The sequence below is a fragment of the Struthio camelus genome, chromosome 3 (assembly GCF_040807025.1).
Source record: "Struthio camelus isolate bStrCam1 chromosome 3, bStrCam1.hap1, whole genome shotgun sequence".
NCBI classification, from domain to species: Eukaryota; Metazoa; Chordata; class Aves; order Struthioniformes; family Struthionidae; genus Struthio; species Struthio camelus.
In genome coordinates this window covers 117,565,262-117,589,121 of record NC_090944.1, presented here as the reverse complement: position 1 = coordinate 117,589,121, position 23,860 = coordinate 117,565,262, and the positions used below count along the sequence as shown (strand labels likewise).

General features: G+C 42.0%; 1 protein-coding gene across 3 annotated transcripts; it reads left to right on the top strand.

Annotated features, from left to right (window-relative positions):
• The first annotated feature begins 398 nt into the window (after window positions 1–398).
• Window positions 399–23,803, top strand: SLC30A10 (solute carrier family 30 member 10). 3 transcript variants are annotated; one of them, XM_068939872.1, is made up of 4 exons: window positions 399–936; window positions 14,235–14,318; window positions 17,872–18,111; window positions 18,887–23,803. In XM_068939872.1, the coding sequence occupies exons 1-4, from the start codon at window positions 492–494 to the stop codon at window positions 19,360–19,362; spliced, it is 1,245 nt and encodes a 414-aa protein (XP_068795973.1). In that variant the 5' UTR covers window positions 399–491; the 3' UTR covers window positions 19,363–23,803. The 3 variants fall into 3 exon arrangements, with proteins under 3 accessions (XP_068795973.1, XP_068795971.1, XP_068795972.1); XM_068939870.1 differs by lacking the exon at window positions 399–936 and adding an exon at window positions 13,323–14,041 and having other exon boundaries at window positions 14,197–14,318; XM_068939871.1 differs by lacking the exon at window positions 399–936 and adding an exon at window positions 13,326–13,968.
• The last annotated feature ends 57 nt before the right edge of the window (window positions 23,804–23,860 follow it).

The window sequence follows — 23,860 nt, the reverse complement described above, 5'->3', positions numbered from 1 at the left end:
TCTATTTCTGCAGATACGTAGTGTTTTCTCAGTACTAAAGCTTCTGGCAACAGAAATGGCTGAAACATGCATCATAGGAAATCTCATGCAAAAGAAATACCTTCTCTGGTATCTTAAAATTCTGGGCCACCTTCTTGTGCTCTCCTGTGTGGGCCTTATTCTGTTTTTGAGGATGATGCCGTTGGCTGTAGTAGCAACCTCTTGGTGCTTCTCGCGGTCCCTGTTGTTTTATTTTTATTTTTGTGAAAAAAACAAAAGTCTCCCCAGGGTGGAGCCCTTCCAGGAGTGGAGAGAGAGCTTTCAAGCTGTCTTCACATGACAAATCTTGCTAAACTGCCCTTTAAACTGATTTATTGTTTTACGGCTTCCTATAAAAGTGGCTCCCACATGTGAGCAGCACTGACAGGTGAAGGGCAGAATTGCAGAGACTGAGCTGTTACTTGCACAGCTCTTTCTTACAGAACCTCAGAATAAGAGAAAGAGCAAGAGAAATGGGCCGCTACTCAGGGAGGAGCAGCAGGCTCATCCTCATGTGCGTTGTGAGCCTTGTGCTTTTCGCTGTTGAGATCTCAGTAGCGTACCTTGGCAATTCTCTTAGCTTAGCTTCAGATGCCTTTGCTGTCCTGTCTCACTTTGTCTCCATGATCATTGGTTTAGTCGGCGTTAGGTTCAGCCGCATCAGATGGCACAAAGCTAACACTTACGGCTTCTCCCGGGCGGATGTGCTGGGAGCCTTTGGCAACTCTGTTTTTGCCACCGCTTTGATGCTCAGCGTCTTCATTGAGGCAATCAAGAGGTATCTCAATCCTCAGAAGACTGAAAAAACATTGCTCGTCCTCATTGTTGGGCTCGCAGGTCTGTTCTTCAATGTGTTAAACTATGTTATCTTCATGGACTGCTGTTACTGTCGTGCACCCCAAGGAGACATTGAAACAGGTAAATAATCTAATGCAGTTACTCACCGTTGCCAGCCCTCCGCAATTCTGTTTAATGGCTTGACTGTTAATTGTTTCTCCGAGATGGGCAAGTAAAGCATTGTCGTTTTCTTCATTCTTTTGTTAGCAAGGGTAATGCATTTTATGCTTGAACCCATCCATGTTTTCTGCTTATTCTACACGGCAGCTATCCCCACGTGTGTTTCTCAGTAATAAACGTGCCGGTAGTGTATGTATGTGGTGACTTTCTAAAGACACAAGAAAAATTTTCTCTCTAATCTTCTGGCTGACCAGACAGGGGGCAAGGTGTACCACCATCTCGAAGAGATACTTGTCAGGAGGAACCTGATCCCGAAATATCAATCATCCATAACTAGTAACTCTCAGTGCTTTAGTAATTCTGCTGTAATTTTTGTTCAGGACGCGATTACCTTCTGAGAGGTGCTCACAGTTTGTATGCGACAAAAGAATAGGTAAAGGCAAAACGAGAATATCAGCTTTCCTTGATTTGCGGGTACGCAGTTAAAGCCAGCTGTTCTGGGAATATTTGAAGCTGACTGAAAGACTTGCAAACGCAGAGCTGAAACATTCTTTACTGAAATTTGCTAACACATGTTTTACAGAGGAGTAGGGGAGAAACAGTGATCCTCTGCTACATGAATCTTTCTTCCACGTAACACCTGCAAAAATCTCACTGACTGCAAACAGCTCATAATCTGCGGTGAGGATTTTGCAGGAGTTTTTGCTGAGAGCGCAGAAGTTCAGCCTTTCCGCTTATGTTTCCTGGCACAGAATTTTCAAATTTTTACATTTGGCAGGAGGGTCGGGACTCTCTTTTTTTCCTGGAGAAGATATCTCGCTTTATTTGACATAAAGTGCGTATGCTCATGCTCTTGCACACGCTCTTGCTCTGTGTGTGTATATATAAATACACACATTTCTTAAAAATAGAAATATTTCAGTTGGGATAGGAACCAGGCATTTGCAAAACATTAACTGGACACCCTGGGAGGAAAGGTGAGAGAACCTGTGTAATAAAGTAGCTGCTTTTATACACTGTTCAGGAGAGGTAAGATAAGATTTATATTTGACTTTGAGGCTGGACAGGGCTTTGGAGTTTGTTACCTTCCTGTGCTAGAAAATGAAATTTGTTAGTTTCTATTTCAGTGTTTAATGTGTTTTCTGTAAGAGTTAAAGTGGAAAATATTTCTGTTCGTTATTAAAGACATCTCCAGATGGTATCGAAGGTCTAACTTTACTGGTGCACATCACCAAAACCACATGCCAACTTATTCTACCTGCCAGGTTGTTTGCGTGCCCAATTGTTTAGGATTTAAGCTGCTCTTAGACACAGGTTGTGGTGGCGTGAAATTAGCAGGGGATTTAATGGGCTCTTATGTCGTTAGGAACCGTCAGCAGTTCCTCCCCACACAGCTTTAGCCTCTGCCCGCGGCGGGTTCTGGAAGAACGACTGTTTCGTCCCGGCAGAAAATTGCGCCTGTGGGCGAAGTCAGAGAGGAGGAACGCAGCAGCACCTAAAACCAAAGACGGAGAGTGTCGGGCAAGTGGGAGATTAATGGCAGCTGTGTAGGTAAATGCCTCACTCGCTGAATCTGCAGGATGCTGCGAGCAGCTGCCCGGCACACCGTAGCCGTTCCTCTCCTGCCAGCAGGCGCGTGTCCAAATCCCGTTCTGAGAAAAGCAAGGCAACCCCGCTTTGCTTTCCCCTCAATTTGAGTTGCATAAGCCAGCGATGAGTTTTGTACTGTCCCATAGACGCAGTGTGTGGATTTGTCTGCAGTTTTGTCTTTTTATTTTCAGTAAAGTGAAGCTTCTTTGCCTGCAGTAATGCCGACAGGCAAGGCAGCGTCATTTCCTACTGCAGAAGGAAGGCTTCTTTCATCTGGACTTGATTTTATAATCCTCACTTAGGTAAAAATTCATATTCATTTCCTCTAGTTCTCTAAATATAACCTGAGTGGGATTTTTATTGTGTTTCTTTCAAAAGAAATGTTATTTCTGAATAGCTGTACTCTGAAAAACATACACACATATGCATGTATATATATATATATGTGTGTGTGTGTGTATAAAAAACAGGAAAACAGCGAGGGATTCCATCTCTTTCTTGTTATCCTGTCTACGAGGAAAAGATGCTCTTTCCTCAAGCTTGGGAGGCAGAAGTCAAGGCAAATTTTCTAGTGCGTCAGTGCCACTAACTGAATGAAAACGCTGTCTGAATTATGCTAGGGCAGGCCAGCTGTCCTCAGGCCATACCCTCGGTGACACCTGTGCAAGCTGTTGACGTCAGTGAAAGTTTACTGCAGGGCCAAGGGTTGTAGACTAGCCCTCCGAGAGCCAGGCTTTCCTGAGGAGGGGGAGAGCTGCCTCCAGATCTCTGTCCAGCAGGGAATGGGTTGGAACTATCTCCCCGCTTGCGGGAGAAACGCCCTCTTGCACCATTAGTGTGATTGTTTGTATTGCTTTGAAAAAGTATAAACAAAAAAAATCAGAGTAGTTCAGTCATCGAAGCGTTGTATTGCGGGTGCTGAGAGTGGTGGAAGCCTCTAAATCCGTTGAAGCAAATTATTCCACGTGTATTAGCGCCGCTATTAATAGCAACAGTCAATAGTTCACCCGGTTCACCGAGATCACCTGTTGGGTGATCTAGCGCGAGCGATGGAAAAGTGCTGTTGGGTCCCCTGGCTGCTGCTGGCAGCAGAAGGGGGAGCTGTGGAGCCTTGCTGCAGTGAACGTTGAGGTCCGGTGGACACAGACGATATCGTTCACGTGTGTTGACCCAGTTCTCCACCCTTTTCCCTTGTTTTAGTTCCAGGATCTACTCCTCAGGTTCTCATCTTAGTCCAAATATGCTTGTCCAGCAAGTATAAGCCTGATTTTTGGAAATGCGAGTCCCAGCCTCCAAGACTATTCTGGTACCAGTCCCGTGACCCAGGCAGGCCCAGGTTCCCGTCTCCACTCATAGTATCGATCTGTTTTGCCCCTTAGCCCTTACGTGTCTGTTCCTCCTGCTGCTCCTGCCTTTTCTCCAGTTCTCTCCCCTCTTTGACTCTCTGGTCCAATTTCCTAAGTTTTCTTCTACTCTGTTCCCCCTTTGGCTCTGGCTCTAGCTCACCGTTCAAATATTCGCCTGTCATATCTGCCAGCTGCTCTTCCCACTGGGTTATCTTGTCCAAAAATACACCTTCTCTGCCCTCCGGTTGCGTCTTTGCTCTCCCTTTGGCACTGGATTCAGGTCACCCAGATCTCTGTGCTACATTAGTGCTAACAGCAGAGGTCGGCAGGAGTGCAGCGAGGACGTGCCCCCTTCTCTCTTCTCATGCTGGCCCAAAGCAGCCGTTACAGATATAAAATACTTCTGTACCCTGTGGAAACTGCTCTGTAGAGGTACTTAGGCCAGCTGGGCTCTCCATAGCAGCATGGAGGGCAGCACAGGCTAGTTTTTGCTTTGACTTAGCGAATATTTCCTGGATTATGTTAAAACATAAAAATATGAAAGCTTCCCTAAGACACATACACCGGGAAGTAACATTCACAAAATGCTTGTCTTTCGCTTGCTGTTGGAAATGACAGAGCAGCTTTAGCTGGGGGTTTCTGACAATTCTGAGGCTCTGTATCTTACACAGAAAACTTTGGCAAAAAAATTGAGAATAATTAAGAGTCAAAGTAATACGCAGCTGAATAAAAAAATTAGGCTCCTATCATAAATACCAGATAACTTTAATACATGCCATACCTTTTATAGTCCATAGTAAAAATACAGAAGCTTGTTTTATTACACATAGAGATCAGCTTATTCTTGTGTTGGATGCTGGGTGTAAATCTCTTCTACTTATCTAGATGTGATTTAAAACTGTTAGGGGGACCACTGTGGGGAAAGCACCACGAAGGTCTGATTATAGTAACTCTTTGCTGTTTGTCTTGAGAAAACTAATAAATATTTAACATGGAAAACATCTGCTCTGTCATTTTGTGATTTGTGCTGGGGGTGGGGACTAGGAAATGGGGGAGATGCCGCCCAACCCAGCCTGTCTGACTTTAAGCCATGCACAAAATGGTTGAGGCTATGAGAAACAAATCTAATCTTCTAATGAAAGGCCTGGTGGTCTTCACGCAGTTCACAATTCATTAAATAAAACACATTTTTGCATCTGCAGCCAAGGGGCTTGCTCTTATGTTCTGGTAGGTGCAATTTAGCAGACGTGTGCATGAGCTTCGTATGTGATGAGACCCCCGGGGCCTTTATTTTTTATCTCACTGTACGCCAGCAGCCTGCCTCTGAGATAAGAGGTGGCATGTAAACCAGTGGTCACTTAAATGGAAAACAGCTTCTTCCTCCTTCTGGGCCTACTGTAGACTGAGTATCTTTATTCTGAGGCTTGCTGTGAGACTTATCTTTTTTTTCCAGGCTTTTGTAGTAGGACTGGGTTGAGGGTATGCGTGTGTGAATGAACTGAGATGAAGCGAGACACTAGCTTTAACTGGCAGGGTGATTTGGGAAGGCCTTGCTGCTATAATATTCTGAAGTCAATTTTTGTGTATGTTGTTGCAAACGTATTGATTCCATGGGAAGGGAGGACGTTTAGAGGCCAAAAGAAGTGCACGTGTGGCTGCCTGACCTATATCGTAATGCCACAGGTCCTCCCAGTGGAGACCAGGTAAGCAGAAGTGCGTACATGTTGAAAAGCAATTGCATTTTTAGCTGCACTCTCTGATTCAACAGATCCAGCAATCTATCCTGCAGGAAACTAAAGTGCTCTAGGGATTAGAAATAATTTTAAAAAGCTTAAAACTGTCTTTTAAATGGGTGCCTAGAGCTGTGCTCCTGTGTGATCACAGGTGTGGTAGGGGATGGGGAAATGCATTCTCTGTTGGCAGGCACTAGAAAGGGAAATGGCTTGAAATTCCACTTAGTTTCTTTTCCATCCTCTTTCCACTAAATCTGCCTTACAAATCGGCTTCAGCTGTAGGTCTCAAAACAGCTCCCCAAAGCAACTGTTCTTTTATCCCAATTTTTAGTGATATAAGGAAACTGTGACTTGATTATCTTTCTGCAAGAATTCAAGGAGGGAACAAGACTGCCCAGCCCATGGGGCTGCTCTGTCCCTTCAATACAGAAGTCTCCCTGTGAAAGCTTAAAACCAAGCTCAAATGAGTAGTATTGTGTACTGCTTTGTATTGTAACCGTATCGGAGAAGCAAGCTAATGATGAGAAGCGTTATGAGGCCCAGGGCAAGTAATAAGAGTACCCGTCCCAGGGATGTAGGAGCTATCTGCTGTATGTGACGTCCAACAGTACTGTCTTTCCCGCCTATTAGGTACCCACACAACTGCTGACTGTTTTGCACCTCTGGGGATGGTTTCGGAAGGAAGGCAGCGTAGCTGCAGGTCAAAGTGGAAATGGATAGTCAGAACAGGCACTGCTTCGCCTTCTTGCTCTTCCCAGAACACAGGATTTCAGTTTCTCAGGTTGTCTATAAGATTTTCATGATCACTTAATTCACCGACATGTTAGAATTCTAAGAAAAATGACTTCCCTGCTCTGAATAAGTTTCTCTCTCAAAGGTACTGCTGGAAGCGGGCAGACTATGCCAGTCCCACGGCTTGGAGATTTTTTTAATGAATAGGAAAGAGCCTAGCTACAGCAACCACAACAGCAAACTTAGAGCTTTCTGTGCTTTTCTCACACAGGTCTGAAAGTATTTTCTCAAGATTGGTTTTACTACTAATTATTGCTACTGATTATTACTATTTACCTCTATTTTCAATGTCTTCATCGTGCAGATGCTACTTTTCCCTAGCACCAACCCTTTAGTAAACAACTCATGCCAATCCATGCCTGAACTACATTTGCAGACAGATGTTTGTCAAACATGCAGCACCTGAGTTCACCAACAAATGACTGCTTGATTCATACAATGCATCCTCATGTGTTTATGTTGCCAGTATTGTGCACCACGATATCCAACTCCTATACACTTGCCAACTTAATTTATATCAATGAGGGGACACGTGCTCTATGCAGTTTTTTCCTTAAACCTCTGAGGTATTAGTGTGTTGGCATGCAGGTAACCAAAGTCTGCTCTAACCAAGGATTCAGGTTTTCTGGCTTTGATTTTGATAGCATTACTGGAGGTAGTCCTCTCAAACTGAACAAAAAAGCCGAGGGAAACTCTCAAAGTAATTTTAAGTGCTTATTGGATATCGAAGACTGAACGCACATCTTTTCTGCAGGTCGGCTTTATTTTAATAGTGTGTCAAATCATCCTCATCAAATTCTTCCAAAGCTTATATATTGGAATCTCTCTTTCCAAGCAGGTACCCAGGAAGGTGGCCAAATCTATGTTAACTTATACCAACTGAAAGCTCTAATCCAGAATCTTTAAGGAAGACAAGACAGATGGGAAGAGACTGTGACAGTCTATTAAGAAGCATGTTTCACTAAATTTTCTTCGGATTTTTCTGTAAATGCTTTGTTCTCTTGAAAGAAACCTCAAAAGCCAGTCTAAGGGAGACACATTTTGTTTTCCCCAACTCTCTTAAAGGGGAAAAATTCTACATCAAAACCAGCAAAATCAAATGAAAAGTGCAGAAGGAAAATTTTCAGGTGTGTAAGTAAAGAGAGCTAAGCATCTCTGAATAGCATGCATGATAGCAAGAAAGTAAGATCAAAACTTATGGACCTACGTTCCAGCTGTACTAGTACTCTTGAACTTTAGGTAACTACATTTGCTTTCAGCCTTGAACTAATTTCATACTAATGGCAAAGGCAGGCTGTCTGAGTTACATCACGGTATCTGTTGTGAGCTGTAAGGAAATAAAAGGACTGCAGGATAACTCAGTTCAAAGTCATAAACAGCTTTAGTACAGTAGAGGACAACAAGGCTGACTTGTTACATAAATAAATTGCAATTGTTTTATTTGGACAGCTATTCTGCAGACAGTTTGCTAAAGGCACAGGTTTGATAGGAGCTTCAGCCTAGAATTGCTGCTGGGACAGTAAATTAATTTTTTGCCATAGGACTCAGTATAATCTACAATGATAAAATCAATGACTAGCTCTCTCATCATGCTCCTTGCCCCATGTTTTGGTACCTCCTGGTACCAAAATTAAATCAGGATTGGAAAGGTTCCCATGGAAATTTAGCTGAACTATACATTTTAAAAAGTGAATTAGCAAGTTGCTAATATATTCAGGGAAGCACTATCCCGGTGCTAGGGCAGATACTACCTGGATATGTCTTAAGGTATGTACAAGGTTTCTTTAGACTAGATATTAAGAGTAGAGAATGGTGGTTGGTAACTAACAAACTGAACAAGCGCCTTAAAACAGAAGACGACTGACAAAAAGAAGATACTGCAGGCTAGGAACTAACTCATCTCATATTCATCATCTTAGATTGATTTACCAATATATTTCAGCCCTGTTCGGATGGAAACAAAAACTCTGGTGTTCATGTCCAGTCATCTCCCGGTCTGTCCTCTGGGACGGCTTCAGGACTGTTGTGGAGAGAGATTACTGTAACCAGTGACAGTCACCTCTGTGCCCTGCAGAGGAGGCCGACGAAGCTTTTCTCAGACTGTCACATTCGTGGCCGGGAGTGTTGCGTTTTAGGCTTCTGCTCCCTGGGTTGAAGCAACCCTAATGAGCTGATTTCCCAGGCCTTCAGCCCTCCACTGTATGCCAAGAAACTCTCTCTTCCTCTTTCAGGTAGAGCTCTGGGAAGAATTAGAGGATGCAATAAACAAAATGAATGAATAGCTAGGAACAAAAAACCCACAAACAATACTCTTGTACTAATCATATTCCACAAGAAGGTTTGCTGCTGTTTATTTTGTGATTCATTTGGTGATCACGTTTACCTGTGATGGAAGCCAGCCAAACTGTTTCCATTTACATTAGCTATGAATTTGGTCCAGTAATTCTAATATAAAGAAACAAGCTTTACAAAAAAGATTTTCATCCTACAGACCCCTTCAGAACAATTTGCTGTCCGACACGGACCTGAGAGTCTCTCAAGGCTGTCACTAGATATTGTTGGACTGAACATGTTTTAGGCTCTGCACAAAAAAGAAACACAAGCTTAAAGGTCCAGTTTCACCCACCCATTGGATTTCAGACTCTTACAGATGATGATGCTGTCTTTAGTTGTACTGTGCTTAGTGGCAACCTCAACTTTTCAGTGCGAATGTAGTATCTTTCTTCCCATAGGTTCAAACAAATATGTCACTTCTTTAAAATGTACAGTGGTGTGTGGGTGCTTCTCTCTTTCACTCTTCAGTTTCTTCCAGACTATGCCTGAAATTTCTTTCACAAATCATTTTACTTTTATGAGGAGTTGAAAAGTGATCTCTGCCAGGACTTTGATAAGCAGGATGAAGAGTGAACCCTCCTAATTACTGTGTCCTTAATTAGTTCCTTATTGTCATGATGTTTTGTTACTATCCAAACTCTTCTATTTATTTTCTGTAGCAACATTAGGTGATAAGTAATTTTATTTTCTTTCTTCATCCAGTAGCAGAAGAACAATAATATTGTTACTGTTGTCTAATATTGTAAAATATTAGACATAATGTTAGAAAGAGATCCTTTTTTTTTTTTTTCAAAGGCTGGTAACAGCTTCTCTATAAGGAACAGCGAAGTAGATTTTAACCTGTCAACCTGAAAATGGTTAACTTAGGGAGAATGTGATAGGAACGTGCAAAATCACGAGTGGCACAGAGAAGATCTATAGTCATTGCCTGTCCTCTAATACAAGAACTAGGGGATATCAAATAAAACGAGCAGGATCAAGGTTCAAAACAAAGAAAAAGACCACACATCACAGGTGGAAGACGTTGGATCTTGTTGCCAAACAATGTTAAAGTTTACTTTGGTGAGTGAAAGGCTGGACAAGTGCATGTAAGAGAAATATATTGAGTGCTACTAAATATGGAAATATCTAGCTCAGAAACTCACTTCAGCTGAAAATACTCGAAGGAGGGAAGAGCATTCTGGGAAAGTATCATGTATATTTAACCTATTGTTACTGCTACTTAAGTGGCCCACAAGTGGAGATGGACTATTGGCTAGACAGCTGCCTTAGGTAAAAATGTCAACAATTAGTGTGCAGAAAACCTTAAAAGCTTAGCATACAAAAATCTGGAAGCTTATAGGAGTACTTTGGGTCTTTAGGGTTCAAAAAAACCCTAGTCTGTTCATAAGAATTTTACTAATTCCTGCTTCTTATTAGGAGGAGGAAACTGTAACAACAATGCTTCTAGCAGTATAGTAGCTGAAACTAAAGCTGGAGGACAGTTCAGAAAACTAAGAAGTTGGATAACCTTTTCCAAACTTCATTAAAGGGGCTATAGCATTATATAATTGAATGTTTGCAGTGAATATAAAGCATGCTAGGATGCTAAGCCCTTTGCAAAACAACCAGAAGCATAGTCCTTTTCCACAAGAATTTAAGATCAAACGCTCTGATACTGCAAGTGGATTGATGGAGGCAGAAGCGTAATGCTTACAATGGAAGACCCTCTGTGGAAACCCTGGTAACAGCTTGGTGCCTCCTATTTGCAGAATCAAGACTTTCATTTGGACTACGTGGAAGAGGATCAAAGTCCAGAAGAGTTATTAGGATAACATACGCACTTCCTTCTGAAGGTTGAGTTAAATTAATTTTTCTGGTTACCGAAAATGACTTGACTTACCAGATAAAAAAGAATGACCGAGGTAACTTTGTTCTGACGACAGTTTTAGGAGACATTTGTGTGAGGTTGGTGTGGTACCTTGATAAACAAGGCCGGGGAGGTTTGTATGCATACTAGTGTAAGCGAAAACTCAGAGTAGGGAGCGAGACACAAACAAAAGAGGCAAGAGGATTACCTGCAGAAAGCAGAAGAAAATGACCAGTTCCACGACTATGTCTGCTAAACTCCCAGAAGACAAAACACTAATGAAATGTTAGGCAGCATTGTGAAAAGAATATAGGATACAGTAGGGAACGCTGTTATGCTCAAGTATGAATCTGTGGTTCACCTGTGGTTTCAAGACTGTGCAATTTGGTTCCCGCATCTCCAAAACCATAGACTAGAACTGCAAGTGGTTCAGAGACGGACCTTTGGTCTAACCCAGCAGAAACGCTCTTTGATTCTTACGTTAAAGTGTGAATTTCAGACTAGTGCCAGGTCTTGCGAAGTAGATCAAGATGCCTAAACTTGACATGCAGAGCAAGGAAGAATCAGTGGCTCGACAGAAACAGATTTAGAGCCGACTGAATGCCTGACTATGTACTGCTTCTGAATATGTGCTGCTTCTGACTATTCCAGTGAATCATCTTTAATTGTTCTCCATGTAAGAGGGCTTAGTCACGATTTTGAATTATTTGCAGAAAAAATATTTTTAGTTCTGTTTCTTGAAAATAACTAATATATTTTTATATGTTTTTGAAGTGAGTGCAGGACTATGACATGTGATTTTGTTTCAAAGAGAATTAATGCATATTTTGCACAGGAGGATGAATGATGTTCCAGGAACTGTATTATACATATTCCTAAAATAAGATCGATTGGTAATATGTTTCAGTTTTATGCAGTTGCAATGAGCTGGGCTTCAGTGAATTTTCTGACTGTAAGTGAAGTGCCAGAGGCAGCATTTGGTATTATTAATTACACTAAAGAAGATATAGTCCTTAATTTTTAAGTCTTTATCTAATACTCTAGTTAAGCTTCCCATAACTCAAATGTTTTTCTACTTTTTGCTCCAGTTGTGTCATATGGCTTTTTATTTGACAGTACTGTTTAAAATTTCTCATCATATGTTGGTAGATTTAATATTAAAGCTGAAATACGCCTTGATTTAATTATATTATCTGCTCCCGCCATCGGCGTGGTCATTATGGTGAGCTTTTCTTTCAAGAGGTTTCTTCAATACATTTTGTTTTATGTATTTGATAATGTTGAATATTGCAAGATACTTTTATTGCCTGGGCATTGAATGTGTGAAGGGCGTATACAAGAATCTCCAGCTAATTGGGAGCTGTGCATGTTAACCCTTGTGATGAGGGAGGTTATCCCCTGAGTGGCTCCATCCGTCCATTCAAGCCGCTGAGATATGCCCTGGGCTGCACGCAATACAGGCCTTGGCTGTGCACACAGAATTTAGGTGGAACTGAGGTGTTTCGTGTACAAGCTGTACTCCAGCAAGGGATGAAACCTAGTCAATGGCAGTAACAATGCAGTATCTCTTGTGAGCTGGAATAGAAGAGGAATCTTTCTCTAGGTCTCAAATTTTTAGTTGCAGAGAACCACGGCTTCAGTAGGAGGGGCATGATAGTGTTTTCCAGTCCTGTCTGCTTATCATGTGATAGTTAGACCAATATACACTTTGTCAAGTGCAGGGAAAAGCTTAGTGACACTTTCGTGTGAATTGTAGTAGCCGAAGTAGTAACTTCAGCACTAGAGCGTCCCTTGCATTACTGAAATACTCCAGACTCTCACAGGATGTAATTTTTAGGACACTGTTTTCTTTAGTTCTTATTCTTTTATTTAAATTTATTCTTCCTGAGCTCGGTTCTGATTTTCTTTCTTATTTATTTCTGAAGCGAGGCAAGAAATACACCGGAAGTCCAGTTTGGGGTGTCTGAAAATCTAGTGACATTGGCAGTTGTTTCTTAAGAACCCAGCAGTTAGAAAAGGCTTAACTTCTAGCAGCTCCTTTAGTTACCCTATCGCTCTCATCATGTCAGACTGCTGTTTTATCAGTGATGCCCTGCCCCTTTTCCAAGGGGCACGGGTGCCGCTTTCCGGAGGACAAAAGAATTCTACAAACACGGGGTAGAGGTGTTCTCGTTTGTTATGCTTCTTATAGACTGCTCTGCAGGGTAAAATAAACGCACGATATTAATTTTCCCCGGCTACGCTGGATTCGTGCGCATGTATGTATGGTGTGAACACGGCTTTTTTTTAAGGATATTGACAGGAAATGATCTGGCGGTTCAGTAGATGGCAGTCTATGCTGTGATTTGACACTCAAGCCACCAATAAAGCACCAAAGGAGTGCGCTTGCTGGGTCTGTGACTACAGCCTCGCCGTACCGAGCCAGCCCACGAAAGACCGGTACCTGGCGTGCTGGAGAGAGTCCAAGCCAAAATGCTGCCTCTGCCCAGATTTCTCCGCCTTTCCAAGAGGGGCATGCCCAAAGCGAGCGCGCCCGCCTTTGCCCTCCGCGCCGCGCGTCCTCCACGCCCTGGCGACTCGGCGGCCCGGGCGGCCGTCCCTCAGCCCCCCGGCCGGGCAGGGCTCGGGGCGGGCGCGGCGCCGGGCGCGGAGCCGGGCGCGGAGCCGGGGCCGGGCAGCGGGCGGAGCCTGGCGGCGGCGGCGGCGTTAAGGGCGGCGCTCGGTGGCTGCGCGGCGGCGGAGCGAGGCGGCGGCGGCGGTGGCATGGGCATGGGCATGCTCCGGCGCTAGCGGCAGAGCCTGTGCGCCGCGATGGGGCGGTACTCGGGCAAGACCTGCCGCCTCATCTTCATGCTGGTGCTCACCGCCGGCTTCTTCGTGGCCGAGCTGGTGTCGGGCTACATGGGCAACTCCATCGCGCTGGTGTCCGACTCCTTCAACATGCTCTCGGACCTCATCTCGCTCTGCGTGGGCCTCTCCACGGGGCGCATCGCCCGCCGCAGCCGCCGCGGGCCCCGCGCCACCTACGGCTACAGCCGCGCCGAGGCGGTGGGGGCGCTCAGCAACGCCGTCTTCCTCACCGCCCTCTGCTTCACCATCTTCGTGGAGGCCGTGCTCCGCCTCGCCCGCCCCGAGCGCATCGACGACGCCGAGCTGGTGCTCATCGTCGGCGCCCTCGGCCTCGCCGTCAACCTCGTGGGGCTCCTCGTCTTCCAGGACTGGGCCGCCTGCTGCCGCCGCCGCCGCCGCCCGCCGCCGCCCCCGGCCGCGGAGCCCCCCGAGGCCGCCGCCGCGGAGCCCCCCGAGGCCGCCGCCGCGGAGCCCCCCGAGGCCGCCGCCGGCGCAGCAGGTGCCCTTCGGCTGCAGCGCAGCCTCGCCTCGCCCCGGCTTTGCAGCGCGTCCCGGCTGGGACGTGTGTGGGTGTGCGTGTGCGTGTGCGCCTGAAAAGCTGTCGGAAAATGGCTTTGTCCCTCTGTGTGTGTGCGTGTGTTTTTTTCTTCTTCTTCTTCTTTTTTTTTTTTTCTTGTTCTTTCAAATACGTTGGTTTTGAGAAGGTCGATGTTTTTTCTGTTTGTAGAACTTATACACAACACAGCGTTTCTTCTTTGAATGCAGGTGATTCACCAAACGACCAAAAGAGGCCTGATGGGGGGTTTGAGAGGAAAACAGAGAAAAAGTCCGAAGCCTTGAACATCAGAGGTACAGTGATGGGTTCATAAGACTAATATTATATGAACTGTAAATACTTTCTGGTTTCCACTTCAGGTTATTTTTTTTCAAATGTCAGCAAATATTAGAGCAAAAAACCCAGGAATTTTCTATGTATATGGATCCACTTGTCTTTAAAAACAAAGGTTTCGGTTGTGTGAAGTTGCATGGATGAGAATAACAAAATAGGGTGATGCTGATTTGAACCACGTGCTGACTTAGTTCTTTCGGGGTGTTCATACTTTGATTTTAATCCTTCAAAAAAAATTGCAGGTGCACCTTTTGGCAAGGATGCAAAGCCTCTTGCACTAGGTTCCAGTCACTAGAGGCTTTGCAAGAAGATTAAGCACCCATCTGTGAGGCGCTTCTTTGAGTACCACTGCTTTAGTAGTCAAGCAGTTTTCAACTTTTACATGCTTTTGGGCAGAAAAGAGAGTTTCTTTAAATCACAAGGTTAGTAATGTTATCGTAGTCAACACAAGGAACAGAGTGCTGCAGACTGAAACCCTAGCAGGGTGTCTTTGCAGGTCCTTGAACTGTGAACCACTCCCTGAGAGAGTCTGTTACAGAGTCAGCCCTTTTACGATAACGAATTCAGCAGATCTCTGGCTATCTGCTGAGGGAAACAGTAGGGCTACTTTTAGGAATCGATTAACCAAAATCTCCATGTATTTGTGTAGGTGTACGTATTTACATACATATTCCAAACAGGACCAAAATTAGGTATCTTTGAGTATATTAAACAGTAACTTTGTTCTTCAATGAAAGGACTGTTACAAAGCTGTAACAAGATTAGTAGTTTAAGGTTTCTTATGGACACACATCAGCCTCTGAGAAGGTGTGATATTCCTGTAAAGTCACGTAGGTGTCATCACATTAATTCAACGTAACAGGTGGACATGGCAGTCAGGCACCTGTTTTTAGTGTATGCGTAAAGATTTTCAGAAGTCTTTCAAAAGAGATGTGTGTGCATGAGGAGGAGAGGACACTTTGCAAGCTGAACCGCATGCTACAACAATGACTGAATATCTAGGAGCTGCTGTCAGTGGATTTTATGTCAGTGTTCAGGCAATTGTACTGGAGCAGGACAAGCAATCTGTCATTTTCAGGGATGCAGAAGGGAAGGAGAAAACCAAACAATGAGTATATTTTAGAGAAAGCCTTATTTGCCTGAATGGCAGTGCTTTGGCATAGTGATGTTGGGAAACTAGTAAAAATGTCTGAAGGATAAGGAGTTTTGTATTAGTTATTTTAAGATCCCTGTCCTCATTTATTTTAAAAAGAGATTTTTTCTTTAAGCGCTGTTTAAAGTATGTTGTCTTTGTAAAATCTACCCATTCTTATCATCCTTAGTAATATTCCTTGCTGCTTTGGCCAGTATTACAGATAAGTCTCTCAAATTCTGCTTGACTCAAAATCTATGCTTTTTTTCTTCTGCTGCTGGAAGTTAGTTACATAGCTACCCTTAAAACTTCATAATGATCTCGTAAAAAATGATGTACTTTTTAGAATTAATCTCTCCGGGGAAAACGAAGCTGAACAAAATGGACTGGCAGAGAAACTTCTTCCTTGATTTTAAAATGATAGGAACAGAGGTTCAGACATTCTGCCTACCTGCATTAATTATTATACTTTTTGCTTCATGGACATATGCAGAGTAGTAGCCTTAGATTATCTGGCATTGATCCAAATTAAATATTTTCATAAAAAATATTTTCACTTTGATAGTTTCAAACACAAGCTATATCTATGGGTTATCTGTGGTATTATCATAGTGACTTTATTTAATAAAAATGTATTTTCAGTTCTGTTTTATACTCACAGCTTCTTGGGATCTTTAGGGAAATGGGTTCACTTTCTTCTGGGCCCTCATTAGGTGAGACATAATTAAGACACATATAGTAACCATGTTAATTTTGCATGTCAGTTAAACAAGCATTTTCCAAATTCTGTCTTCGCAATTCATGGTTTATCAAAATTGTGACACATTTGTAACTTTTTTTTTATCAGAAAAAGTCTTTATGGAACGTTTTCTTACTCTTTTTAAGTTATGCTCTTTCAATCAGTTATTTTAGAGATTGTGTTTTGCCTGTTCCGCTTCTCAGAGTTAACATGGTGAAATCCAGATTACATATAAATAAAAAGAAATGCTGCAACAGTGCTGCAACACGCAAAACAGTATGGGAGTTTGTCAGTCGGACAAAATACTCCTGACTCTAGCAGAAAGAGCTGGATTCATTGAAAGTTTGTACTTTCTTATCTTACACAAATGATCCCAGGAACTCTTAATGATTATTGCTTTCATTTTGCACACAGAGGATCAGTGTTCAGGCGCCGAGCTGGCAAGGAGCAGCAGGAAGGGTAGGGCTCTAAGTCTGAAGAAATTCAGTGCCTAGCATCACTGAAGGGTCAAAACTTGCTTAGCCGAGTTGTTAATGTGCTTCAGAGGGAGCCGGCTGCATCTTTTCTAGTCCAGAGGAAGGGATTAAATTGGAGTGAAGCCTCTGAAAGTGATGTTACAGGGATGTTAAAGGGAGGTGGCCCGTTTTAGTCTCTCATGTACTCCAAATGAAAAGGAAAATGCTGACGAAGGAGTTAACTTTATATATTTAGAGGCACTGCAAATTGAGCATGGGTTGAAGTGGAATCTGGGTATGAATCGTAAAGGCTGACAAAACTGGAGTGCTTTCTAGTAATGACAGGAAGGGGAAAGGCTATTCAAAGTAGTAAAAAAGCAATGAAGGGTCTCAGATTATTGTAACCGTTTAGCAAGAACATTGCTTGGTCATTATAGTTCAAAGTGTGACTACAGATGTTATTCCCAAGACCCTCTCTTGTGTCTTTTCGTTACCTTGAGTGCGAAGACATATGTACAGATGTAAAAAGTTGTATGAAGCGTTCCTCTCCTCTTAGAGTGGTACCGGCACATAAAAAAAAATTTCAGACCAAATTCTGATCTTCTTTGAGCCTGAAGGCTAATGGCATTGGTGGGGCAAAGATTAGTTTGACAAGTAATCAAGCTTAATCTAAAAATCAGAGTTTGGGGCGTTTGGAACCATAAGACTGAATGCTCCTTAGTTTACCTCAGGTGATTTTTCAGATTTCAACAAAGTCACAGAAGCTGAGAGAGGAGAATAATTATTACTTATTAGGGATGGTTTGTGGCTCCCTTAGCTTCCAGGATAGAACTGATAGATTCAGTCATTAATTTTAATTGAGAATGCCATTTACATGAGCCAGGGTCTCTTAATAATTGGCAGACATTTAAGCAAGCACATTTTACGTTGCCATGGTTTTGCAGTTGGACCACAGTTGCTAGCATACCCTAAATGTTTAATAATGCATCCCACTCACAGAGCCGTGGTTCAGAGTCAGTACTTCCCTTTCTTTTGTGTTCTGAAAGCTGTTATTGAAAACTTTGCTTCTAGCGCTGAAATACACTACTTTCATGTAAAGTAAAATAGATTTGAAAAGTGTAGCATTTTGTTACAAAACAAACAATGGGTAAAAGACTAATATGAAGCTTTATTGTCATTTGCTTTAGGTGTTCTTTTGCATGTTATGGGAGATGCACTTGGATCTGTGGTCGTGGTAATTACAGCTACAATCTTTCATATACTTCCTCTGCGGGCTGATGCTCCATGTAACTGGCAGTGCTACATCGATCCAAGCCTGACTGTAATTATGGTGTTGATCATTTTGTCTTCTGCATTCCCGCTTATCAAAGAGACCTCGATTATTTTGTTGCAGATGGTTCCCAAAGGTGTTAATATGCAACTACTGAGTAAGTCAGATTTGTTGTTGAAATGCTATTAGTTTTAATGATATATTGCAATGCACATGTTGTTTCTGGAATGACATGTTTGGATTATGTACTCATAACAGCTCTAAATTCTCAAGAACCGTAAGAAATAGTCACATGCCTGTGTCCTAGCAACATGACTCAAATCTCTTTGGATTAGTTAAAGCATGCATTTTGAGAATGTGGTACTCCAGCAATACACAAAAAATACCAGGTCTGGAACTGTTAATGCTTTGTGCGGGGTGTTTGTGAAAGAAACAACATCGAATTTTAATATTTCCCAACCCTGCAGTGCTTCCTTCTAAAGACTTCCGAAATACCTTAGAAATTTCAATTAAGAGCAGTTAATTATCCAGTGTGAACGATGCCAAGCTGTCTGGCATTGTTCACTTTGGATAATTATGGTAGAACATTGTCTATTTCTGGAATCCCGTCGTGCTCAGGACTAAGCAGACCAGAAGATGGAGGCCTCAGCCAAGAAAATGGTGGTCTTGCATTGAATTGATACTCTACAAGCTGCTGATTAATTGCCGCTAGGGAGCCAGAGAGAGAGGGTGAAGCCAGAAGGCCTGGAAGGCCCTGCTCGTGTGGTCACCGCCAGTCTGAACTAAGTCAGCTGGGAACAGACGTACTGATAAAATGCAGCTCTTTTTTAAAAGACACTGCTCTTTTCAGATAAGGTTCTTCATAAGAATGAAACAGCTAGTAACTAGCCCATACACCAAACCATCTAATAACTTTTTCTTATGTTTTCCAGCTGACAAACTAGCTCATGTACCAGGGGTTAGCAGCCTTCATGAGGTGCATGTCTGGGAGCTTGCAGGTGGGAAGAATATTGCTACTCTTCATGTCAAGTGCCAAACCTCTACTGATTACCAAGATGCTGCTTATAAAATACGGAAGGTTTTCCATGAAGCAGGGATCCATTCAGTGACCATCCAACCAGAGTACCTTGACTACAAGACCTCCCAGCTCCTGTGCAGCTCACCCTGCATCTCAAAAGCCTGTGACTCTCAGCTCTGCTGCAGTCAGCAGGAGACATCGCTCCCTCAAGCCAATGGCTATGCTGAGAAAAATGATAGTGGCCTTTCTGCACCGCATAAAGACAATAGTTCAAGTAAAAATGATGTTGAAATCCCTATTGAGTACCCACTGACAGAGGATAGTGTTAAAAACATGAAAAATTGTACAATGTCTGATAACAAATCACAGCTGAGCAGTACACGATTTTAAGCAGTTCACTCTGCATAATCTTCCCATAGAACAAGAATATCCTGGCGGAAAAGTGGGCCGTCGCAGGTTGTAGCTGAAGTTGGTGTCGCAAAAAAAAATATGTGCTTTAGCCGTCAACCAAAATACACTTAAACTCGTATCTGAAATAAGGATTAATATTTTCATGAAGAGTCTTGCATTCATCTAAGATTTTCCTGATACAGCCTAACACAGTTCCTTATGAAACTACGTGTGCACTTCTATTATTAGGGCGAATCAGGTGTATTGCTGTCTACACTGATGCTTGCAGTTTATGGCCAGTGGCACTACGAATTAAACTCGGGCTTTTCTACTGAAGTGGGCTGTTTCCTGAAAGCCCTGTAGTGAGTTAATGACTGTACTGGGCTGAAGCACTGTATTTTTGTAAAGGACTTTAGTAGAGATGTTTTACTGAGCTGTAGAGCCCATTTTGCATAGCCAGGAGTTCATTTTTGACAGTAACTCCTGTGCTTCTCTGCTGTGAGTTTGTGAATGAGGTTAAGAGCGTCTAATGGGGAGAGCAAGCACTCAGGAATTTTTAACTTGTGTTATTTTCTTGATTGACTTCTGTGTTCAGGGACAGACCAGAAGCTGATCCTACTCCTCTACTACTAATCTTGGAGTCTTAGCTTAATTACAGATAAGAATATACTTCCTGTCATGAAAGCTAAGGAATGCTTCCTAGCTAATACTGTCTCTACTGATTCTAGTAAACGAAAATGAAGGCAGTCATCAACTTCTCTTGTTCACTGTTGTGATTATACAACTCCGTCCTTTTTTCTTTTTCTTGACAATATATAAGAGCCACAGTCTTAATTCATTATCATGTGGAATGACTGCAGTATCGTTAACACTGAGTGTCTATCATTATTCATGCTGAATAAATAAGCTAATGTATCTATCATGAATAATTAAAATTCTGCAATTCCATTCTATCATTAAGACACAATTTAATATTGCATTAATTAAGAAAGTCCCTTTAAAATTTTATACGCAGCGTTACCACTTAAAGGGAGCCTTTTAGAGTACTGGGAATTTGTCCTGTTTTGATCTAGATTATCTCTTGTTGATTCACTTTCAACATTTAAGTGCCCCCCACCCTCACCCTAAGGTATATTTCAGTGTATTTAGTGAAGCAGTTCCATTATCCTTTTTGCTACTGGTACTTTTTGGAGACATGCTAGGGTGCTTAAGGAAAACAAGGTGACACCGGTGTTGGGATTTAGGTCAGGTCTGTTCTCCAGGCTTTCAGTAGAGGAGAGCCAGTACCGAGTCCTCACGGGGCAAAGTGCATGGCCTCACCCAGCTAGGCAGATTGGCTCCAGAAGCTTTCAGATGCATTTTGCTATCCAAAGCAGCCTTTCTATGCTGCGTGTAGCCTGGACGAGCTATTTATTTGTTTACAAGGACACCTTTATAAAATAGCGGTGTCTTTACCTCAGGGGCACCTTAGTAGAAAGGGCAAAAAGATTTCCTAACCGGGCTGGGAAAATACCAGAGCCTCCTTGTAAGGCTGTCTTGAAAGTAGCCAACTCCTTATTAATAAGCATGATTACATTAAGTCAATGCATAATGAGAGACACAGCAGGATATTTTGCTGCTTGGTAAATGATGTTTACTGAAGGAATGATTGCAATCTAAATAACGCTTTTCTAGATCTGTATTTACCCCTTTTGAGCAGATTCTTGGGTAAATGAGTACATTTTAATAACCTTCCATGGTAGGTTTGTATTAAATATGTTAAACTCTATGTTAATAGCACTAAAAGCTTGATCCTGCAGTCTCTTTGACCCTATTGGCAGCAGTAGAGGTGAAAGCAGCAGGATTTTGCTTCAGAGTTGAACAAATTAATGTAAATCAGGAAATATTATAAAAATTACTGTGCCATTTAAGTGTATGGCATGAGGTAAGAGAGCCCTTGCTTCCCTTCTGTTTTTTTAATCTTTTTTTACATTCAGCTATGATTATGTTTAAATGTAGGTTTTTAGATCTATAGAACGTATTTATAGGGTCCTGTGCTTTTTTTTCTTCTTCTTTTCTTTGAGAACTGGAAGAGAAGGCTCCTAAAATAATAGCAAAGTCTATGGGGGAACTCACCTCCTGCTCAGCTCCCAGATAGTCTTTAGAACAAGCACCCTTTCAGACTTGTGCATTTGTGTCTTAAGTCAGGCAGCCTTTTTCTGTGTAAAATGGTTGAAAGATTTAATGGCGGTATTGTTTTACTCTGGAATTAGAAATATATAATGTTGGGGTATTTGATAAAATGGATCATCTTTTTCTTTAATCTTCCAATATTTCTTTAAACAGTGGTTATCTATTTCTTAAGTATTTGAAAGTGTTGTAACCTGAACATACAATGAAGTAAGATTCTTAAACTTTTTTGCCTGTCTGGTTGAATGTATTATAATTATGAACTGAATGTACTGTAGCCTGTGAATAAATAGGAAAATACCAGGGGTTATAGAAATCTTCAGGTCTAGAAAACAAATATATTTCAAACTGCTTTATTGCATCAAATCTGTTCAAATTACTTAGGCAAGCAAGCAAAACCAATAGAACTAAGTTCCTGGATAGGTGAACCTTGCTTTTTCTGTGGAGGGACTTCTGTGGAGGGTATCCCACAAAGGTTCCTGTCGCAGTAGCTTTGCCTTCCGTTGAGTCCTACAACAATTTTTTTTCTCCTCTGATTTTAAATGTGTCAAAACTAGGCTCTACTGGACGGTCCCTTGCTACTTTTGTAGAAGATATCATTCCACTCACTGTGTACTTTTTATTGGCTAATTTCCCTTAAGTTCTTGGCATATTTTCTCTGATTCTTTTGGACTATGTTTACCTCATTTTGAAATATATTTCAATATTCACCCTAATCTAGGGCACTTGTTCTGGATTCCGTTTTGTAGCATATTACATTTTCATAAATTCTTTTTTTGGCCTCTTTAACCTCATTGCTTTCTTCTCTCAGTTCAATAATGTAAAATTTCTGATTATTGCCATTAGTCGTGCTACCCTGTTCTCTTCTTCAACATTTCCTTTCCGCTTGCACCACTGTGGCATTCAGTTTCTCTTGCAGTTTCCCTTTTATGCCCATCGCTGTTATCTGTAGCAAAGGAAGTCTGCTTAAAACGCAGGTGACTTTGAGCCAGTTGTTCAGCTTGTGTGGCCCTCTGATCCATAACCAGGCACACATGTGACCTAGTCATATGAGCATGACACACTTGCTAGCCTAGGCAGATAGTGTTTGGACTAAGAGCAGGAGCTGGGATATATTAACATGACATCATTGACTGCAAAAGCAGTTTACTGGCCTTCATCAGTCGTGGGCCTTTTGTTGTCACTTTTTCATACGTTGTCCTTTGACCAAACATACCAATCTGACTTTTAATTTTTCATTCTTGTGTATCTCTGTTAATGCAACTCTTGCCTTTGCTCTTCTTTCTTGTCGTGTTATTTTTAGCAGTTTCCTTTGCTCTACCAAGTTTTATTTTGGCTTGTAGGGCAACCATTTTTCTTTTTAAAATTTTTCGTTATTCTTTGTCTTTTCATAAAGACCGTAAGGTTTTGCTAGCCTTCTGGTAGGTTATGTGTCTATATACAGTTTACAAATACCTCTTTTATGCACTATTTTAATGACCATATTTACTTCTACCTGCTCTGCATTTTTGTTTGTTTGTTTTTTTCTTGTTTCTTCACTCCCTCACTCAATTATAATGTTCACCTTCGTGAACGTTACCTTTTGTTCTGAACTTTTGAAGGTAACATGCTGGCGTCCATATTATCCCTGAGGTGAAATTCACTGCCCATGGGGGTGAATAGCATGGCTTGATGTGAGCTACCCCAAGGGCTGCTTTACGTCCTTTGGACAATGTGGAAGAGCTAAGTGGTCAGCCTGATATATGGCCTTTGAATTCCTTATGAGCATTCCACCTGAACCTGCTTTTACAGAAAGCTGGTTTCTAAACCTGAGAAGGTATAATGAAATCAGTAGAGTTCGTTTAGTCAACACCTTTGGGGAAAATTTGGATCAGTAATTGGATTGTAGGTAAAAGGGGCATTTCAGAAAAGATAATGAAAATACTATGAAGATTTCTATAGATTCTACTACTTTGCTGTACAGTGGAAGCACTTTCAATGGTAAATACTTTATTTGAACTGTGATACCTTGATATGAGGATGTCACTGTATGAAGTTGTTACATTTACGGAGCTATGTTGCTTACGTTTCCTCCAGGTTTTTCTGTTCATTATGTGATTTAAATAACATGCCAAAATATAATTTCCATGATTGCCGAATCAATGAACTATAAATCTCATTGTGTTTTTGTTAACTATGAGTGGAAAAATTACTTAAAGTTTTATGTACAGTTATATTTTTTTCAAAATGAAGTTTGAATGTGCTGTAAATAAAGTGTATTTTTAAATAAGAATCTGTTGTACTGAGCTTGTAACTCCAGGGTACAAGACAAGGGTGGCTGCAACCTGAC